Here is a 19,198-nt window from a genome sequence, read left to right on the forward strand (position 1 = left end):
AGCAACATGTGAACCAGTAGATATAAAAAACTGTTTATAGAAGCATTATTCATAAAAGCAAGGAATTAGAAGCAACTCAAATGTCCAAAGATTGTAGTACAGCTAAGCTCATCATTCATAATGACTCTACAAAACAAAGTTGAGATTTTTCACTTTTTTTTAAGCAAACAAGAGAAGAATACAGACAAAAATAATTCCATTTATATAAGTTTCAAAACTAGGCAAAACTAAAATAATATACTGTGTGGGATACATTCATAATTCATAGCAGTAGTTATAAAGAAAAGCAATGGAATAATTAATACAAAATTCAATATGGTGGTTAGTTCTGTAAGGGAAGAAGGGGGCACAATTAAGGAGGTTAACATTGAGTTTTAAAGGTACTGGAGATTTTTAGTTTTTAAAACTGGATAGTAGATACAATGTTCTTCTACTATTTGTCTTTAAACTGTTCTTACATATTATATACATCCCTTGGTATGTATATTTCATAATTTAAAAACTTTAAAATGTAAATTAAACGCAAATGTACTATTTACCATTGTCTCTGTTAAAATGAACTTTATTGGTTTATCACTTCAATTAGAATGATTTTGTATCCTGATTCCATTCTGTATTTTATTAATGATTTCTTTTGTTACTGTGCCATTCACAAATTTTATAGGCCGATGTACTATTTTTTTGTTCTTATAATTCACTGATAAATCTGTGGTTATTCAATTTTTTTTTTAAATAAACAGAATAGATAAGTAGTTAAGGGCATAGACGTTATAGGTAGGACATCTGCATTTTATGCTGGTTATGCCACTTATACCAGTTCTGTGACTTATAAGTTACTCACCCTCAGTGCCTAAGTGTGTGCATCTATAAAACAGGGGTAATAATATTTACCTCCTGGAGTTACTAGAAGAATTAAATGAATTTCTATATGTAAAGGGCTTCAAAGTAATTGGAACAAAGTAAATGCTATCCAATTTTTACCTAGAATAATTCGCTTCTATGTCTCTGCCCAAATTTCTAATCTCAAGAACAGTGGAGCTGCAAACCAAAATCCTGGCTCTACTTTGAACTAGCTGTGTCATCTTGGGCTGCATAATTTCACTATTATGTGTGTTAATTTTTGCATCTACAAAATATGGGAGTTAAACTAAATTATTTGGTAGTTTCTAGTAATCACATTTTTAATTTCTTTAAGATATTCTTAATACTTACTGGAAAAGGGGAATAATCCATTATTTTTGAAATCAGACTTTGAACTATTTAACATGCTAACATCATTTAGCTTTAAAAAACCTCAAGTATAACCTACATATACAAAACTGTACAAATTATAAGTATACTAATTACACACACACCCCCAGATTACGTAACCACACAGGTCAAGGAATAGAACATTACCAGCACTAATAAAACTTCATTAATTACCTTTCCATATACATACCCCCTCATTTTACCTGCTTCTGAACTTGATATAAATTGAATAATGTGAATTATTCAATGATTGGCTTCTTTTGCATAACATTATGGTGTGAGATTCATCAGTGATACTGTTGTTTTAGCAGTTGCTCATTCATTTTCATTCCATTTTGGTATGCCATTGAATGCATAATATTCCACTTTATTTATACATTGTAGTGTTGAAGGACATTTGAGATAATTTCAGGTCCTTGACATAAAGCAGCTATGAAAGTTCTTGTACATGTTTTTTGTTTTATATATGAATGTATTTCTGAGATTATATATGATAAATATAAAACAGTTCCTGGATTTTATCAGAACAAACACAAAAGTTAAATTACTTGAAATAGCATAGAGTTATGTGACAAACGTCCTCTTGAGAAGTCCCTACTGAGATGCTCAATTCTGAAAGTGAATTAAGCCTCTAGTTAAGCATATCGGGCCCAATTAAAAATAAAGCTCTGCTTATACTTAACACACCCCTATAAGACTAACAGGTCCTTGCTCCAATCAATAGAACCTAGCCAGCTTCCTTCTTTCTGTTTATAAAACTTCCCACAAACTTTTTGGACTCAAAGCTGCTTTTACTTTTGTAAGCGATTGGTTTCCCTGTCTCAGCAATCTTGGTGTCCTGAATAAAATGCTGTAAACTGCAAACTCTGGATTTGTCTTTCGACAAGTCTGGAGGTCCCAACAAAATATACAAGATGGGTAAGCAATAGTGGCTCAGTGGCCGAGTTCTTGCCTGCCATGCTGAAGACCCAGGTTCAATTCCCAGTGCCCGCCCATGTAAAAAGAAAAAAAAAAAAAAATATATATATATATATATATATATAGAGAGAGAGAGAGAGAGAGAGAAGGTACCCATCCGGGGCTATAGGTTCCAGTGAATGGCCAGGTGAGGTGTTCATGACAGACCCCTTGTGTCTACTACTCAATTGCCACAACACTACATCCCTGAGGAAGCTAATCCTTTATCTGACCGTTGCATCTTGCATTGAGTTCAATATCCTTTTGTTCAGGACTTTGGTTTAGGTACCTTTGGTTTTCAGTTTTTAAAATTTCAGTTCTTTGTTTGGTTCTATTCTCAGGTCTTCCTTTTGGTTTCTCTGTCATTCCTCTTCCTCCATTTTGTTCTCCAATTTTCTTTCTGATGGTTTCTCTCAGAGGTATAGGCCTGGGCAATCGGCAAGAACCAATGAGGTGACTCCAAATCAGCATGACATAGCAAGCAGTTTGTCAGTCCTCTTGCTACAGGGTCAAAATATGAATGTTTTTGTGAGTTCCATTCTTGTAACTGGAATTAGCCTCTTTTTCTGCTCGTAGTGCTGTTTGGTTTGGTCCAGACTTCTGTTCAGTCCTTCCACTCTCTTATGGATTCTATTGAAGTAAGAATTGATTCCAAATGGCTGAGTTGAAAGGCTCAGGAATCAGAGAGGTGCACAAGCAATGTTTCCTCTGACTGCAAAATAATGGGCTCTTCTTGTTCTAAATACCGCTGTCCTCCACCTGCTAAAACTCCTGCTTCTTATGTATACACTCACATTATGGACCAGCTACATTTTTTTTTTTTTTTTTTCTTTTTTGTGTAGGCAGGCTTTGGGAATTGAACTTGGGTTTCTGGCATGGCAGGTGAGAATTCTGCCACTGAGCCACAGTTGTACTGCCCTACTTTTTTTTTTAATTCTGAAAAATAACACACAAACAAAAAAGCAATAAATTTCAAAGCACACCACAACAACCAGTTATAGAACAGATTTCAGAGTTTGGTACGGGTTACAGTTTAAAATTTTAGGTTTTTCTTCTAGGTGCTCTAAAACATTGAAGACTAAAAGAAATATCAATATAATGATTCAGCAGTCATACTCATATGCTAAATCCTATCCTCTCCGTTACAACTCCACCTTCTCCTTTGATTTTTCTCCCAATCTTTAGGGGAATTTGGGCTCTGCCCATTCTAACTTTCTCATGTCAGAAAGGGCTGTTGATTTTATGGGATAGGGGGATGGAACTAGTCAATATTCTGGAGAGGCTGGCCCTTCTGGGTTTCAGGACTTATCTAGCCTTAGGAACCCATCTGGAAATTGTAGATTTCTGGAAGTAATTATAGTGCATGGAAGCTTTATAGAATCTCAGATAGAGCTCTATGTGTTCTTTCGGGTTGTCAGGAATGATTTTGGTTGGGGCTTGACAAACCATGGTAAATAGCCAAATCTAGCTGAAGCTTGCTTAAGAGTAACCTCCAGAGTAGCCTCTTGACTCTATTTGAACTCTCGGTCACTGATACCTTACTTGTTATAATTCTTTTCCATCTTTTGGTCGGGAAGGCATTGTTGATCCCACAGTGCCAGGGCTAAGGCTCATCCCTGGGAGTCATCTCTCACATTGCCAGGGAGACTTTCACCCCTGTATTGGACCTGCTACTTTTGCTTATTTGTTTGTTTTTTGGGGAAGTGCATAGACTGGATCTGTTACTTTTAACTTTTCTGTTCATGGGTAGAGCTGACAAAAGGATCATTTGTCTTTGTAATGGCCACTTTAGGAAACTTTACATATGAACAAAATTATTCACTTGAGTAAAGAAAGACACCTTAGAAAAGAAAGGAAGTCAGGCCCAACAGGCGGCATTTTTGATTGGTATGTGGAGACCCTCGTAGGAAATCCTGAATCAAAAACTGCTTCACTAAAATACTCTTTGGCCAAAGTTAATGAACAATTTGATAAATTTAAATCACAACAAACTAGACTTGTTTCCTTAGTAAATATTCTCCCTTATTGCCCTACAGTTCCTCCCTATAATCAGCTCTCTCCCTTGTCTCCCTTGGGCAAAGAGGACTAGTTTAATAATGTTAGTTAAATAACAGTTATTCAATGTTAAATATAATACAAGCATACAATTTCATTCTATTTAGTATGTTCTTCCTAAATTTGGACAGGTTTACTGATCAAATAAGCTAGCATCAGAGCTACGAGATATTTAAAATGTTGAAAAATGTAATTTTATGTTTAAGCGAATTCACTTATTATTCTGACAAACTCACTGCTTTATGTCAGCCTAACGACAGTTTCCAAGATCTTTTTGGTAACTTAAATATATAAGGTATGTAGGATGTGTTTTTGTTAAGAAGAAAAAGTAATCTTATGCTAAAATAGAATGTCTGGTTATTCCAGAATAAAAAGAGGTAAAGAGTAGGACAAACTGAATAAATATGGAAACTTGTAGAAAATTCACAGAAAGGAATTTTATTTGTTGTGAGATTTGATAGGTTCATAGGATTGACTTTATCATCCTTTATTGTTGAGGAGAACAAGTCTGACTTTAAAAAAGACTAAGTCCTTTTCTTTCTCCAATCATGCTATCTCCTCTCTTTATGTTCAAAATCTCTTATGGTCACTTTTGTTAAGGAGAGGGTCAAGTATTGCTTCACAATGACTATGATCATACGTAACCAAGGATTCAAACCTGACAACTTTTGACATTTGCCTTCCAAAATTAAATCCTAAAATGATGTCTCTTTGATTTCAAACTGCCTTTGGGATTTTCCAGAGGGCTCCTTGGAAAAATAGAGGTGCTGAAAATAGTTAGGTTTATTTGATATGCTATGAATTGATGGGAAGTGTCAAATTAAAAGGGGTTTTCTATTGGTTAAATATGTGTAGGTAAAATGTTATTAACATCAATATTTAAGAAATTATACTGAGATTTTTCAATCTTTTAAAATAACAATATAGTATTATCTATCATAATTACAGTTATTCTTAACAAATGTTACATGCCACAGAAACAATCAGATTTCCTTGTCAGTTACATTGTTTTACTCTAATGCTTCCCTGAAAGTGTTTGCAAGCCACGTACAGCAAGAGCTTCCTTTCAACAACAACAAAAGACTTTAAACGAGAATGAAGATGAGTACATAAATCATGTTCTACCTATCATTGCACAACCCTGGTAACTGTAAGGTGGGATAGGGTCTTATGGCTTGACCAACTCTTTAAACTCTTCAAATCCCTGTTATTGCATGTCTATTTTCTAGATGGATAAAACCTTTTCCCTGTTGCAAGGAAAGTCCTCACAGTAGCTAGTCAGCTATTAGACTTTGTTTTCTCCACCTGGGGTATTCCTGCTATTTTTTCAAGTGATAGAGATACCCATTTTACTGGAAATACAATCAAGGAACTTTTCCAGGTTTTACCCATGAATCAAAACCTTCACTGCCCTTACCATCCTCAATCATCAGGAAAAGTAAAAGAACAAATAGTATCTTAAAACTTAAATGAACTAAATCATCTGAATCCTTCTTTCTTCCTTGGTTCTTCCCCTAGCCTTGATGACCATAAGAACTAGCCCAATGTGGAAACAGTGGCTATCCCCTTGTGCTGGTTTGAAAGGATGTATGTCCCCTAGAAAAGCCATGTTTTAAAATCTAAATCCCATTTCATAAAGGTAGAATAATCCATATTCAATACTGTATGTTTGAAACTATAATCAGATCATCTCCCTGGAGATGTGATTTAATTAAAAGTGGTTGTTAAGCTGGATTAGGTGACTTGTCTCCACCCATTTGGGTGGGTCTTGATAAGTTTCTGGAGTCCTATAAAAGAGGAAACATTTGGGAGAATGAAATAGATTCAGAGAGAGCAGAGAAGAATGACATAGCCACGAGGAGCAGAGAGCCCATAAGCTGGCAACCTTTGGAGATGAAGAAGGAAAATGCCTCCTGGGTTGCTTCACGAAACAAGAAGCCAGGAGAAGCAGCTAGCAGATGACACCATGTTCACCATGTGCCCTTCCAGATGAGAGAGGAACCCTGATGGTGTTCACCATGTGCCTTTCCAGATGAGAGAGAAACTTTGACTGTTTTTGTCATGTGCCCTTCCACTTGAGAGAAAAACCCTGAACTTCATGGCCTTCTTGAACCAAGGAATCTTTCCCTGGATGCCTTTGATTGGACACTTCTATAGACTTGTTTTAATTGGGACATTTTCTCAGCCTTAGAACTGTAAACTAGCAACTCATTAAATTCTCCATTTTAAAAGCCATTCGGTTCTAGTATATTGCATTCTGGCAGCTAGCAAACTAGAACACCTCCTATGAAATCATAATGGGAGGACCCATGAGACTGAGTAATTCTCCTACTATACCTGACTCACGTCTTATAATCTGAAATCGCAAATTATTATTAAAGACTAATTAATTGCATTATACCCAGTTGTACCATTCACAGATCAAGACTGCCTTTCCTAAGATTTCTCCACAGCAAACCCTAAATGGCCCTCAACTCAGAAACACGGTATAATGAAGAGACATCAACAAAAGACTGCTTTAAAACCTAGTTAAAAAGTATTTTATTGTCTTACTAACCTACACTACAGCTTTAAAAACTACAAGGGATTGATCCCTGGGCCCAGGTGTCACAACTAAAATGTGTTCCAAGCTCTTGTAAGGTCAGTACCATTTTGGACTGTTCTAGTTTTCTAGCTGCCTGAACACAATAGACCAGAAATGGAATGGCTTTTAAAAAGGGGAATTTAATAAGTTGTTAGTTTACAGTTCTAAGGCTGAGGAAATGTCCCAGTTAAAACAAGTCTATAGAAATGTCCAATTTAAGGCATCCAGGGAAAGATACCTTGGTTCAAGGAGGCTGATGATGTTCAACGCTTTTCTCTCAGCTGGAAGGGCACATGGCAAACATGGCATCATCTTCTGGCTTTCTCATGGCTCTACAAAAGAGACTGTCTCCAAAATGTTTCCTCTTTTAAAAGATTCCAGTAAGCAACTCCACCTTCACTGGGTGGAAACATACCTCCATGGAAATCATCTAATCAAAAGTTACCACCCACAATTGGGTGGGTCACATCTCCATGGGAACAATCAAAATGCTCCCACCCAACAATATTAAATAAGGATTAAAGAACATGGCTTTTCTGGGGTCCACCATAGATTCAGACCAGCACATGGACTAAACTAAAACTGACACAAAGATCTCAGAAGCAGATGACATCTAATGTGCCCACTAACCCAAGACTGGCAGAACAAGCAGATGACTCCTAACCAAGGCTATCCTCTTTTACAAGACCAAATCCTTTTCTTATCCCCCTTTTCTTTCTTTTGTGACTCTGTCTCCTCCTAATCTTTTATTGTCCTCTTAAGATCTTTGAACCCTGTTTCAAGTGACTCCCTTCCCTTCTTTTATTCTCCTTTCATCTTACCTGATTCTCCCAACAGCTGATGTACCTTCACATTCTAAAGCCATCCTTAGGTTATCTCAGACAGTTGCCCAAGACAATTCTTGTTCTAAATCTTATTTCCCATTATACTCGGACAAATAAAACAGGAAAAATGGAATGGGTTATACATTGGTTTAAAAAAGGCTACCTGGCTTTCTCACATAACCCCTCAGGTACAGGGGGCTTATTTTCTCCTATTGGTTTGGGCTTGGCTCAGAGATAACCTAATAGGAGCACTTGTTACCTTTTTTTAGTCATCATACTCATTTTACCCCTCATTCATTGTCTGGTCTTTTGACAAATAAATGCTATTGCACAGCTGCTAAGCTGACAAATGACACAATAGAGATGTCAAGAACTACAATATTAAAATGACTGTACAGGCCTTGGGAAACTGAGCCACTGAACTATGGATAATTCACAAGACACAGGCAGCAATTAATTGTGAATGAGAGACTAATGTTACTTTTGGTCAAACCCTCGTAACCAAGGGAATGAGCAAAAGAGGGGAATTAATAAATATAATAAAAAATAGCTCCTGACTAATAAAGTGTCAGTGGCAGAGAGAGTTCAAATAGAGTCGAGAGCCTACTTGGGAGATTGTTCTTCTGCAAACTTCAGGTAGACCTTGCTACCTATCATAACCTGCCAATCCCATACCAGGACCATTCTAGCCAATCCTAAAGAACACCTAGGGCAATATATAAGATTCCACAAGGGTTCCAGGCACTAGAGTAACTTTCCAGAAACCTACAACCTCCAGATGGTCCCTGGTCCAGATAAGTCTTGAAACCTAACCTAGCCTCTTCAGAACATCAGATAGTTCCATTTCCCTACTCCATATTAGTGACAGATCCTTCCAATATAAAAAATTTAGAATTGGGGATGGTGGAATTATACATAGAAGATAGGACTTAACAAATGAATATGAATGCTGAATCATTAAATTGATATCTTTTTTAGTTCCCAGTATTTTAGAGCAGCTAGAAATAAAAATCTAAAATTGTGAAATTGTAACCCCCATGTCAAAGGCTGAAATATGTTCTACAATTAATTGTGGTGCTGTGCTTTGAAATTTATAGCTTTTTTTGTGTATAAGTTATTTTTACAAAAAAAAAAAAGGAAAAAAAGTCAATTGTGATGATAAAAAAGTATTTAAGCCCTCTAGCCTCCTATATTCTGGAGCAGCTAGAAGGAAAAATATGAGAGGATTGTATGGTAGCCCATGACAAACTCTGGGATCTATCCTATAACCACGCTTTGAAGAGTGCTTTGAAAACTATTGCTTTTTTATTTCTTTGCTTTGTATATATGTTATACTATACAATAAAAAAAGTTAAAAAAAAAATAGCTCCTGGGTATCTTAAGAACGAACACAAAGTTTAAATTACCTGAACTAGCATAGAATTAATGTGGCAAACAACCTCTTTGAAAAGTCCTTATTGAGACTCTCAATCCTGAAAATACAGTTAAGCCTCTATGTAAGCATATTGGGCTCAATTAATAAAAAAGCCCTGCTTACACTTTAACCCATCCCATAAGACTAACAGGTCCCTGACCCAATCAAAATAACCTAACCAGCTTCTTTGTTTCTGTTTATAAAACTGCCCAGAATCTTCCCTGCCTCAAAGCTGCTTTCACTTTTATAAGATTGCTGCAGCAGTCTTGTCCTGAATAAAATGCTCGTAAATAGTAATTCAACTCCAATTTGTTTTTCAATACAAATATATATTCAAATATAAATATATATATATATTTGTGCTGGGTTGGATTGGAATAGCCTGGTGTATTATTCAGCGTTCTCTCGAGACACAGAACAAACAGAAGATAGCTGTAAATATGATATTTATAAAAGTGTGTCCGTGGGGACAACCACTGGGATGCAAGAGTCCAAAATCCGTAGAGCAGACTGCGAGGCTGGCAGCTCCAATGAAGAGTCTTGATGAACTCCACAGGAGAGGCTTGCTGGCTGAAGAAGTGAAATTCTCTCTTCTCCCTTAAAAGTCTTCAACTGATTGGATCACATCTAACTGACTGCATTCTTTCATTTGTGGAAGACACACCCTTAGTTGATGGCAGATGTAATCAGCCATGGATACAATCAATTGAATGATAATTTAATAAACCAGTCTTCTGCCTTATCTACCTGCCATGAAATATCCTTGCAGTAATGGTTAGGCCAGTACTTGCTTTGACTAGACAACTGGGCACCATCACCTGGTCAAGTTGACACCTGAACCTAACCAGAACACTTGGTTATAGGATATGCTTATGTTCAGTCTAGTAGATATATGAGTTTCCAATTGCTCCACACATAACAATACTTGGAGTTGTGTCTTTAATTTTAGCCATTCTGATATATGTGGAGTTGTATCTTATTGTTTTATTGTGCATTTCCCCTTTGACTAATGAAGTGAGACTTTTTCATAAATGTATTGACCATTTAGATTATCCTTCTTTATGAAAATATTGTACAAATAATTTGCCTTTTTATAAAAAAAATGGTTTTAGTTTGGCTAGAATACAATTCCTAGTTATTCAATCAAATAGCAATGTAGGTGTTAATGTGAAGGTATTTTGTAGATGCTATTAAGTCTCCAATCAGATAGTTTACTTTAATGATCTGGGTAGGCCTGATTCAATTAATTAAAAGGTCCTAAAAGGAGGGCAGAGGCTTCTCTGAGAGAAGGAAAAATTCTATCTATGGTTAGTAGTTTTAGCTCATCCCAGTGACTTCCAGCCTGCCTTGCCTGATGGCCTCCCCTACAGATTTTAGACTTGCCTAGCAGTCTCCATAATTGTGTAAGCCAATTCTCTTCAATAAAATTTTTAATATTTACCCTATACTGGTTCTGCTTCTCTGACTGAATACTGACTGATATAATTGAGTTGTCTTTTTCTGACTGATTGTAGAAGTTCTTTATATACTTTGGATATGAGCCCTTTGTCAATATTATATATTAGAAATATCTAGAAACTAGAAAAATATGGTTCTGGAAATTCTAATGAAGAGCAAGAACACCTTCCATAACTGTCAACCTTGGATACATAGGGAGTGAGAATGAAAATAACTGGGCAAATAGGAGAATAGGAAAAAATGATTAAATGTTGATGAATAAATGAGTGACTAATGAAGCTAAGGAGATACAAGATTAATCTTTTAGGGTGCAAGGGCAGTTCAGTGGTAGAATTCTTGCCTGCCATGTGGGAGATCGAGGTTTGATTCCTGGCCCAGGCACTTTCCAAACAAACAAACAAGCAAGTAAACAAACGAAAAACTAACCAAACAAAAACTCAACAAATGTGTTGCAATAAGGGAATATTCATACGGAAAAAGAATGAAATGTGACCCCTGCCATACAGCATACAAAAAATAAAATAAAATAAAAACTAAAAAAGATTAATCTTTTAGATTTTAAACATTTAGAGTAGTTTACTCCTACTGCCTCTCGGAGTGTTCTTCAGTATCAAATATAGATATGCTGGGAAAATATTTGTCAATCTAGGCCACAGCATTTTGTGGCCTGACTACATCATACCCTAGTCTGATAAAAAAATAACTGCTGTAGCATTTGAGAATATACATCCCAAGTAGTTTTTGAGATAACTAAGACAGGTAAGTTCAAGTCCACTGGCCTTTTTTGTCAAGTACACACAAAGATGATGATAATGATAATAATAATAGTCAGAAACTCAAGGTCGTGGCAGGCTTTCAAACAGAATTTCAAAATTCATGCCAAGAATGATCAATTTTAGGTCTTTATAAACAACTTGCCCATTCAATATAATAAGATTATAATAGCTTTCAATGAGCTCTGGACTCAGTAGAAACAATATAAATGGAAATCAATTTCCTTCCTTTCTGCTTTATTGATCTTTTCTCCATAAAAACATCTCTGTACAGAGACATATCTATTTTCAACCTCTTCTCTTATGACTCAAAGAATAGATATTCTTCCTCTACTTCCTGTTCCTGGCTAGATGATTTCTCTACTGGTGTTCTTGGAACCCATCTTTTCCCATTTTTCCAGTAACCCTGTTCTATCAATTATTCCCTTTTTGTTATTTCTCGAACCTTTATTTTTCTGTAATTATGACCAGTTGCTAACAGCAACAACAAAATAATAGTAGCAGCAGCAATACAACATCCCTTCTTTGACCCTATTTCCTTCTACAGTTACTATCTTTCCACCTCATCTAAACTTTCTTATTTATAGTAGTTCTATACTGGATAGCTTTGCTTTCCTACTTCCCATTCCTTCCTCAACTCCCTAAGTCTTTTTGGCTTCCACTTCCCACTCTTCCACTGAAACTCTGGCAAAATTGATTAATACCTTTTAAAATTGATACAAAATGGATATATGTATGTGCTTATCTAAAGCACATTTCGCAAGCATTTGACCCCTTGACCACTCTGGTTTGAAAAACTTTCCTCAATTGAACTTCAAGTACAAGATACTCTTAGAAGAGTTTTAGATTTGTTTCATTAAATCCTAACTATCCTGTGAGATAGGTATTATTGTTATCCCTATTTTTAAAATGCAAAAACAGAGGTTTTAAATGACACAATCTATTAAGTGGCAGTGCCAGAAGACTGAAAGTAGTTCCCTCATAGACAGCATTTCTGACTCATAATTTTATTCTTTTGTTCCTGCTGTTCCCTTTGGCTGGAACATACTTCCTAACTATTTCCTTTGCTTGTCGCTACGTAATCCTTCAAGATTCATTTTCTTCAGCCTTTGTCACGTTGAGTCCCTTCTAAAAAGGCTTACACATTCTGGCCTCTACCCACCTTAGCTTCCCTTTCCTTCTTTGTATTCCTGCTACAGTAGCCACCTTCCTTTAGCCTCAGAGTTTTCCTTTCTTGGAACATATATATTTTTATTTTTATTATCTTTGTCCTTCTACTCATCATTTAGACCTTAGCAGAAATATCTCTTCTTCAGGTAAGGCTATCCTTACCCCAGACTAAATCAGATCTACCTATTTTATGCTGATGGTTTTCTGTACTATTCCTTTATAGCAGTTATATTTTTATTTATTTTTTATGCACTAGTCAAAATATACATTTTGCACCAAATAAACATTTCTTGCTTTAGTCTCACACAGAAGTTGAAGTTTCAAAATATGAATGACCATTTATTTTCAACATCCTGTAATACTGACATTTCTTTGTTCTAGATAAAATTTATAAGTTTGTTTTATATTCTCTATTCCCCATTAGAACACAATTTCTATGAAGGTAGGCTCTTCACTTATTTTGCTCAATGCTTAGTGCACAGCCTGAAGTGTTATGGGTGCTCAATAGATATTTGTTGAGTAAATAAATAAATAAAGGGTAGGTTCATGAAATTACTAATTGATACTATTTTTTAAGTGCTCCTCCAATCTCTCCAACTCAAACATTCTTCTCTTATTTTACTATTCACTTTTCAGGTATCAACTTAAAAATAATTTCTTTAGGGAGACCCTTCCAAAAAGCCCCAGATTACATTAGTTTCGCTTTTTATATGTTCTTATTGCATGTGGTACTCTTTTTGAAAAACTTACCAGACTTGTAATTATTTGCTTAAAGTCTGTTTTCTTTGCTAGATTTCAGCAGGTCAGGGCCTGTGTCTGCATTATTTAATTCTCTACCATCATGTCAAACATAAAGTAGTGTTCAACAAATATTTATTGAAGGCATGATCTTATCAGCAACGTTATTTTTCATACTGAGCTTATAAATAATACAGATCCTCTTTTTAATTAAAAAAGAACTATATCTAAATTTCAGCACTTATTTAGAAAATTGAACAGTGAATCAACTATAATCCAGTATTAGCAGAGTTCTTTGGAAAATAAGTTTGAATGACTGAACATACTAAATAGTATTGTTAGTATTATTAGATTTTAAAAGCGTATTTGCTATATAAGAGTTACAGATATACACAAGCGTTTGAACATATCTATCTCTTTAAAAACATGGTTAAAAATGTTAAAATTCATTATATTTTCCAATGTCCCTTATACTAAGACCCCCAAAAGAACTGCCTTCTTTGATTAAATCCAAGGTAATATTAATTTCTCCAGATGAACTTTTTATCTTCCATTCTTTTAACAGAGTGAGAACATAATTTTAAATATGCTACCTTTTTTATACTTAAGCTATCAGGAAATGATAAGCTTCCTAATGTTTTTTTCTGATCATCTTTGAGTCTGATATATATTTGCTTAATAACTATTTTTATTACGTAGCTTTAGCAGGAAAAGCACAGGACTTGGATTCAAAGATATTTCGATTAAAATACAAATTCTACTACGTATTACTTCTGGACTGGAAAATTCTGTTTCTTCCTTTGCAAAATGGGATTTAAAAAACATACTTACTTCTCACGGATTTTTAGAGATTTTAATAAGATAATAAGTGAAAGCACTTAATACTGTGACTGGCACAAAGTAGGTACTCAAGAAAGGCAACTATCATTATTTAAAAAAATATATATCTGATCTGTAGGATACCTTCTCTTTTGGAAGTACTGTGACAAAGTTACATTGTGAAAAGGCTGGGTAAAAAGAAAATGAACCAGGTGGTGAGACAGTGGCTGAGTGGCAGAATTCTTGTCTGCCATGCCAGAGACCCAGGTTGACTCCTGGTGCCTGCCCATGCAGGAAAAAAAAAAAAGGCTTTGCTTTTGCCATGCTGGAGACCCAGGTTCGATTTCCACTGCCTGCCCATGCAAAAGGAAAAAGGAGAGTGAACCTTTAGTGAGAAATAATTTTAAAAAATGGGGTTTTGTCGACAAATAATGTTGAAGTACTGAAAATCTCTAGATTAACGTCTTTGCATCTAGTTTGCCATCTGCTAATGGTTTGTGTCTATTCATTTCAAGAAAAGTTTGGGTAGCCTGGCACTGTTAGGCCCCAGGATTACATGATGGAAAAAATACCTTGCCCTTAAAAGCTCATGGTTTAATTGAAAAAGATTTTGAACATTAAATATTAAACTCTCTTTTTATCTCCTTAAATTTATTTATACCTTTGATTTATTTTTTTCCCAATTCCAACTATTTCACAATAGGCTCTAGCTTATTGGGGCAAGTGAATCCTATTGGCAGGAAAACTGGGCTTCTTGTCTGTTCCCTCAGAGGAGGAGATTTGTGAGGGCAATAGCATTCTGCAGAGAATTAATTTTCAATTTTAAAGCAATGGCATTTTTCATCCTCACATGAAAATCAATATACATAAATGCAGAGATGCCACTCTTTTGGAAAGGAGGTAGGAAGGTTAGGCACACCTATTATTAGCTGACAATTCATTTTAAAGAAAAATAAAGTATTATAATCACATTTATTTATCTATTTAGAATAATTTATACCATATTTTTCACTATACTTACTTTAACAGATATTTTGACTATTATAGTAGGGCGCTGACAGAAAATATGGCACAAGAATCAGGCCCTATTCCTTGTTATCCCTCTCATAAACTAATGAGAAAAGTCATGGAAAAATAGAGGGTAGCAAAGTTTCTAATTTTAGTTGAATAAAGACCAGGCCATTCTCTTCAAAGCTTCAGCTACTAGATAGAATAAGTTACAATATTAAGGGAGGTAAGTTATTCCTATAAGGTTCAAATTATTCCCATAAGGTACATATTGCCTTACCTCAATATGAAAAATTTCACGAATTTTAAAAGTTATACATTTTATCTATAAAAAGACATGAATTTATTCTTACCAGCAGCCCTCTCACTTTGACCCAGAATATTTTGTCCTCTTTTCCACAAGGGAACAGATTCTTCTCCAGTAGTTCTAAGAGTCATGCAATGATGACTTTCTTCATAAACAGGACATCTGTGGCTACAATATATTGTCCCATCTTGCTGGGCAACCACTTGAGTGCCATTTGAGTGATTTACCTTTGCTAAAGGTTGGCACTCAGAACAATAAGAAGGTAGAGATGGCAACATAGTGACTAAATTAGAACAAGCATCTGAGACTAGGGGACTACTTTCTTGATTCCACTGATTCAAATTGTGTTCTAATGTAAGTGCTTGCTTTGAATCAGAATAGTTATCGGTAACAATGTTTTGAGAATTTTCAGGCATTACTGATTGACAGTGAGACACTTTTATATTTTTACCACTTGTAATATTTGATGTAGATTTACAAGGTGGCTGAGGTACAATTAGTCTATCCTGAGTTTGTATAAATGTGTTGGCTTGGTTTGCAGACTGTGGTCGAATGACAGTGCCTTTTCTGTTCGTATGTATAATGCCAGAATGAACTTTAACAGATCTTGCTCTTCTAATTCTTTTTGCTGTACCTTTTTGTGGATTAATTTTCTGAGTTTTATAATCACCATTATTTGCAAAGAATTTTCTTTCCTCTTTTTTTGAGCCTAGCCAGGCTTGTTTAGCAAAGTTTTTACCTGAAGATTTAGAACAATTCAAAGGCACATGGCCTGTTTCAGATCCTTCTAAAGCAACAACATTTTCAGAGACAAAATCACCCTTGGGCTTTCTATCTGTAGAATTTACAGCACAAGCAGAAACACGAATTATGTTGCTAGCAGCACCACTTTTAGTTTGAATGTGTAACGGTTGAGACCATTGTTGAGATATTCCTTTTCTGTTTTTCACTGAATGATCGTCTTCAGCATCATTTTCTATATTGCCGATTTCATCAAACCACCTCAGTTTTTTAATAGTCTTTGGAATTTCTGCACCTTTCCCTTTTTCTTTTGTTAGTTCAATACTATCTCTGATAGCGGCTGCTTTTTGATTTCTAAATTTAGAATCTCGATTTATAATTAGTGCCTTAAAATAATCATGTTCAAATTTAGAATCTTTCTTTAAAATACTTTTAAGAAACCTGACACCATTTCTCTCATGAATGTCGTATTTAATTTTCTTGTAGTGGCCATCTAAGTCATAATTCGAAATTACATTAGATAATGATGTTGATGATTCAGCTACTTTCTGTTTATCTTTTGAATCAGGGTTTTGAGGTATATAAGCAGCTTGAAAATCATCTAAAAATAAGGGCAATTCTTGCTGATTACAATTAAAATATTTTATGTTTTCATCTTTAACATGTTTCAATTCATCTAACTTATCAGAACACTGCACTGGGTCGATTTCTTTTATGTGTACACTATCCTTTGGTAAAGGCCTTGCTGATTGTGTATTAGATGGCAAAACTAAAGGTGTAACCACTGGTACAAATGAAGTAGTAATTAAAGTAGTTCTATTTTCTTGAATTAATTCAGGGTATTTCTCTTGATCTGAAAATGTAGCCACTTCTTGGGTTAGAGAATCTTGAGTGGTCCAGGCTTTGCTGAATTTAAATGTTGGACTCTCAGTAACTATCGGTCTTTCCCGTTCAAACGCTCTAGAAAAGGCGTCGGTTGTCCTCACAGTGCTAGTTTCAGAGATCTTTTTGCTTTTTTTACCTTGTTCAAATATGCGTGGACTATATACAATGGCTACTGATTGATTAGCAGGATTTGCGGTCCTTTCCGTAGTTTTACTCAGAGTAGATGGATTTTGTTCCTCACTATTAAAATGTTCGCATGAAGGCAGAACATCAGGCTTACTTAAAATATTTGAGAAAGGTGTGACAATCTGAGTGTCTGGATCATTTAAATTTATAAGCCAATTATTTATATGTTGAGTTTTAGTCAATGACAATTTATCTTCATCAAAGCAGCTTAGATTAGTTGATTGCAGATTTGCTGATTTGAGGGAAATGGAATTCTGCTGGATTGATGTGGAAAGTTCCTTATTAAGTGTTAAATATATTTCTTCATGCTCCCCAGCCTCAAGACTGTCTATACTTGAGAGGGTTTCAGAATTGGTTATCTGATTAACTTCATCACAAAATTTCTGGAAAAAAAAAAAAAAAAGAACATTGTTTTATAGCTCAGACATTTTCAAATGCCAAAATTAATGACTCAACACACTATTGTTCTGAGCCCAATTCTCCTTTCATTTAAACAGAGAAATACGACTATAAACTTGTATCCTCTTATTACTTAGGAAAACAGTGTATGATGTAAACAATCTACACCCTTAAAGCTGTCCTCAGGGTAAGAAAGAGGGAATTAACAAAGACATATAACAAGAGTGTGCTTGCCTTAATTTCAACTCCTAAAGTACCCAATTGTTCTAGCCACAGTTATAGCTTAGAAAATAATTTTTCTATTACTGTTCCATTTAGGGTATGGGACATCTTAATGGTTTAATGAGTGCAAGTGAAATTCTGAAAATGGTTATTTACATATTGTAATTTTCCTGATACCTTCACTGGACTTGAATGGGACTCTTAAAATTTCTATGATCCTAATGTGAACTTCCTGTTGATACTTTTTTTTTTAAAATAAAAGTTAATTTTGTGGTTGATAAGAGGTTGTCTATCTGGCTGCATATTTGAAGCACATAAGGAGCTCTGTAAAAATATCTATATCTGGATCCTACTGATTTAATACTTCTTGGATGGGATCCAAGTATTGGTATTATTATTATTCTTTAAATTCTCCAGGTGACTCTAATTTGGATTCATGGTTGAGAACTTTTGATTTTAATGAACCCTTTTAAGTGGAGATTTAGCACAGTAGTAAATTCCATAAATTCCTTAGGCATTCTCCTTACTAGTTCAATGAAATTTCCATGGAATTTATTTTAAGTATGGTAAATGTTTAAAAATATTTCTAATTTCTCACACATATCTACAACACATTTTAAAATGGAACACACATATATATAAAAATAAATTTCAAGTGGACTTTAAAATTGTAAACCTAATCAAAAAGTTGAATGGACTGGTTTCAAAGAAAGAAAATCAGTATTCTTTAAGATTTAACCCAAATTTTAGAAAATTTAAATGTACTGGTATTGGACAGAAATACGTTATCTTTCTAGATCAAAAGTGAACCAAGAAATCAAGGAAATAAGTTACAGAATTAAAATATTTAAATTTGCATAGTTAATGCTTACTGATATATTATTGAGAAGTATATCACACCCTTCAACAATTTAATGTTTGTTCTTGAAAGTGAGTTATTTTCATAAGGAAATCAGGCCTGGAGGGCATCCTTTGAGACTGCATCCCTTGAAACGTAGAAATCTGGGTTAAAAAGCCCTTCTAGATGTATGTAATGATGTCCATGGCTCTAAGATTTGTTTGCATAGGTTTTATAAAGGTCTTATCTCCCAAAGCATCTCAAAAGAAGTCCAGCAACTTCTGATTCACTAAACTATATTAAATTTTTTCCAGAATTTTTCCCATCATTAAACCATGAGATACTCGGATCAGCTTCACGTTTTGCTTCTAAGTTACTGATGTAAACTACATTAAACTTAACAATGTCAAGGTTCCCCAGAGAACCAAAACCAACAGGATATCTGGGTCACATGATTGTGGGGGTTGGCAAGTTGAAGATTTGTAAGGCAGGTCAGCAGTCTAGAAACTCCAGTAAGAGTAATGTTGCAGTCTTGAGTCTCAAATCCCTTTTCTGATAGGATTTGTCCA

General features: G+C 35.0%; 1 protein-coding gene across 11 annotated transcripts in view; it reads right to left on the minus strand.

The window, feature by feature from the left end:
• Positions 1–19,198, minus strand: part of CEP126 (centrosomal protein 126) — a 96,349-nt gene that overhangs the window by 24,926 nt on the left and 52,225 nt on the right. For all 11 annotated transcript variants that reach the window (XR_013156599.1, XR_013156600.1, XR_013156602.1 and 8 more), the window contains one exon: positions 15,405–17,553. Coding sequence is in view for 7 of the 11 variants with exons in the window: in XM_077113162.1 (XP_076969277.1) it covers positions 15,405–17,553 (2,149 nt within the window). In the remaining 4 variants the exon portion in view is untranslated. The remainder of the gene's footprint in view (positions 1–15,404; positions 17,554–19,198) is intronic.

The sequence above is a fragment of the Tamandua tetradactyla genome, chromosome 8 (genome assembly GCF_023851605.1).
Source record: "Tamandua tetradactyla isolate mTamTet1 chromosome 8, mTamTet1.pri, whole genome shotgun sequence".
Lineage (NCBI taxonomy): Eukaryota > Metazoa > Chordata > Mammalia > Pilosa > Myrmecophagidae > Tamandua > Tamandua tetradactyla.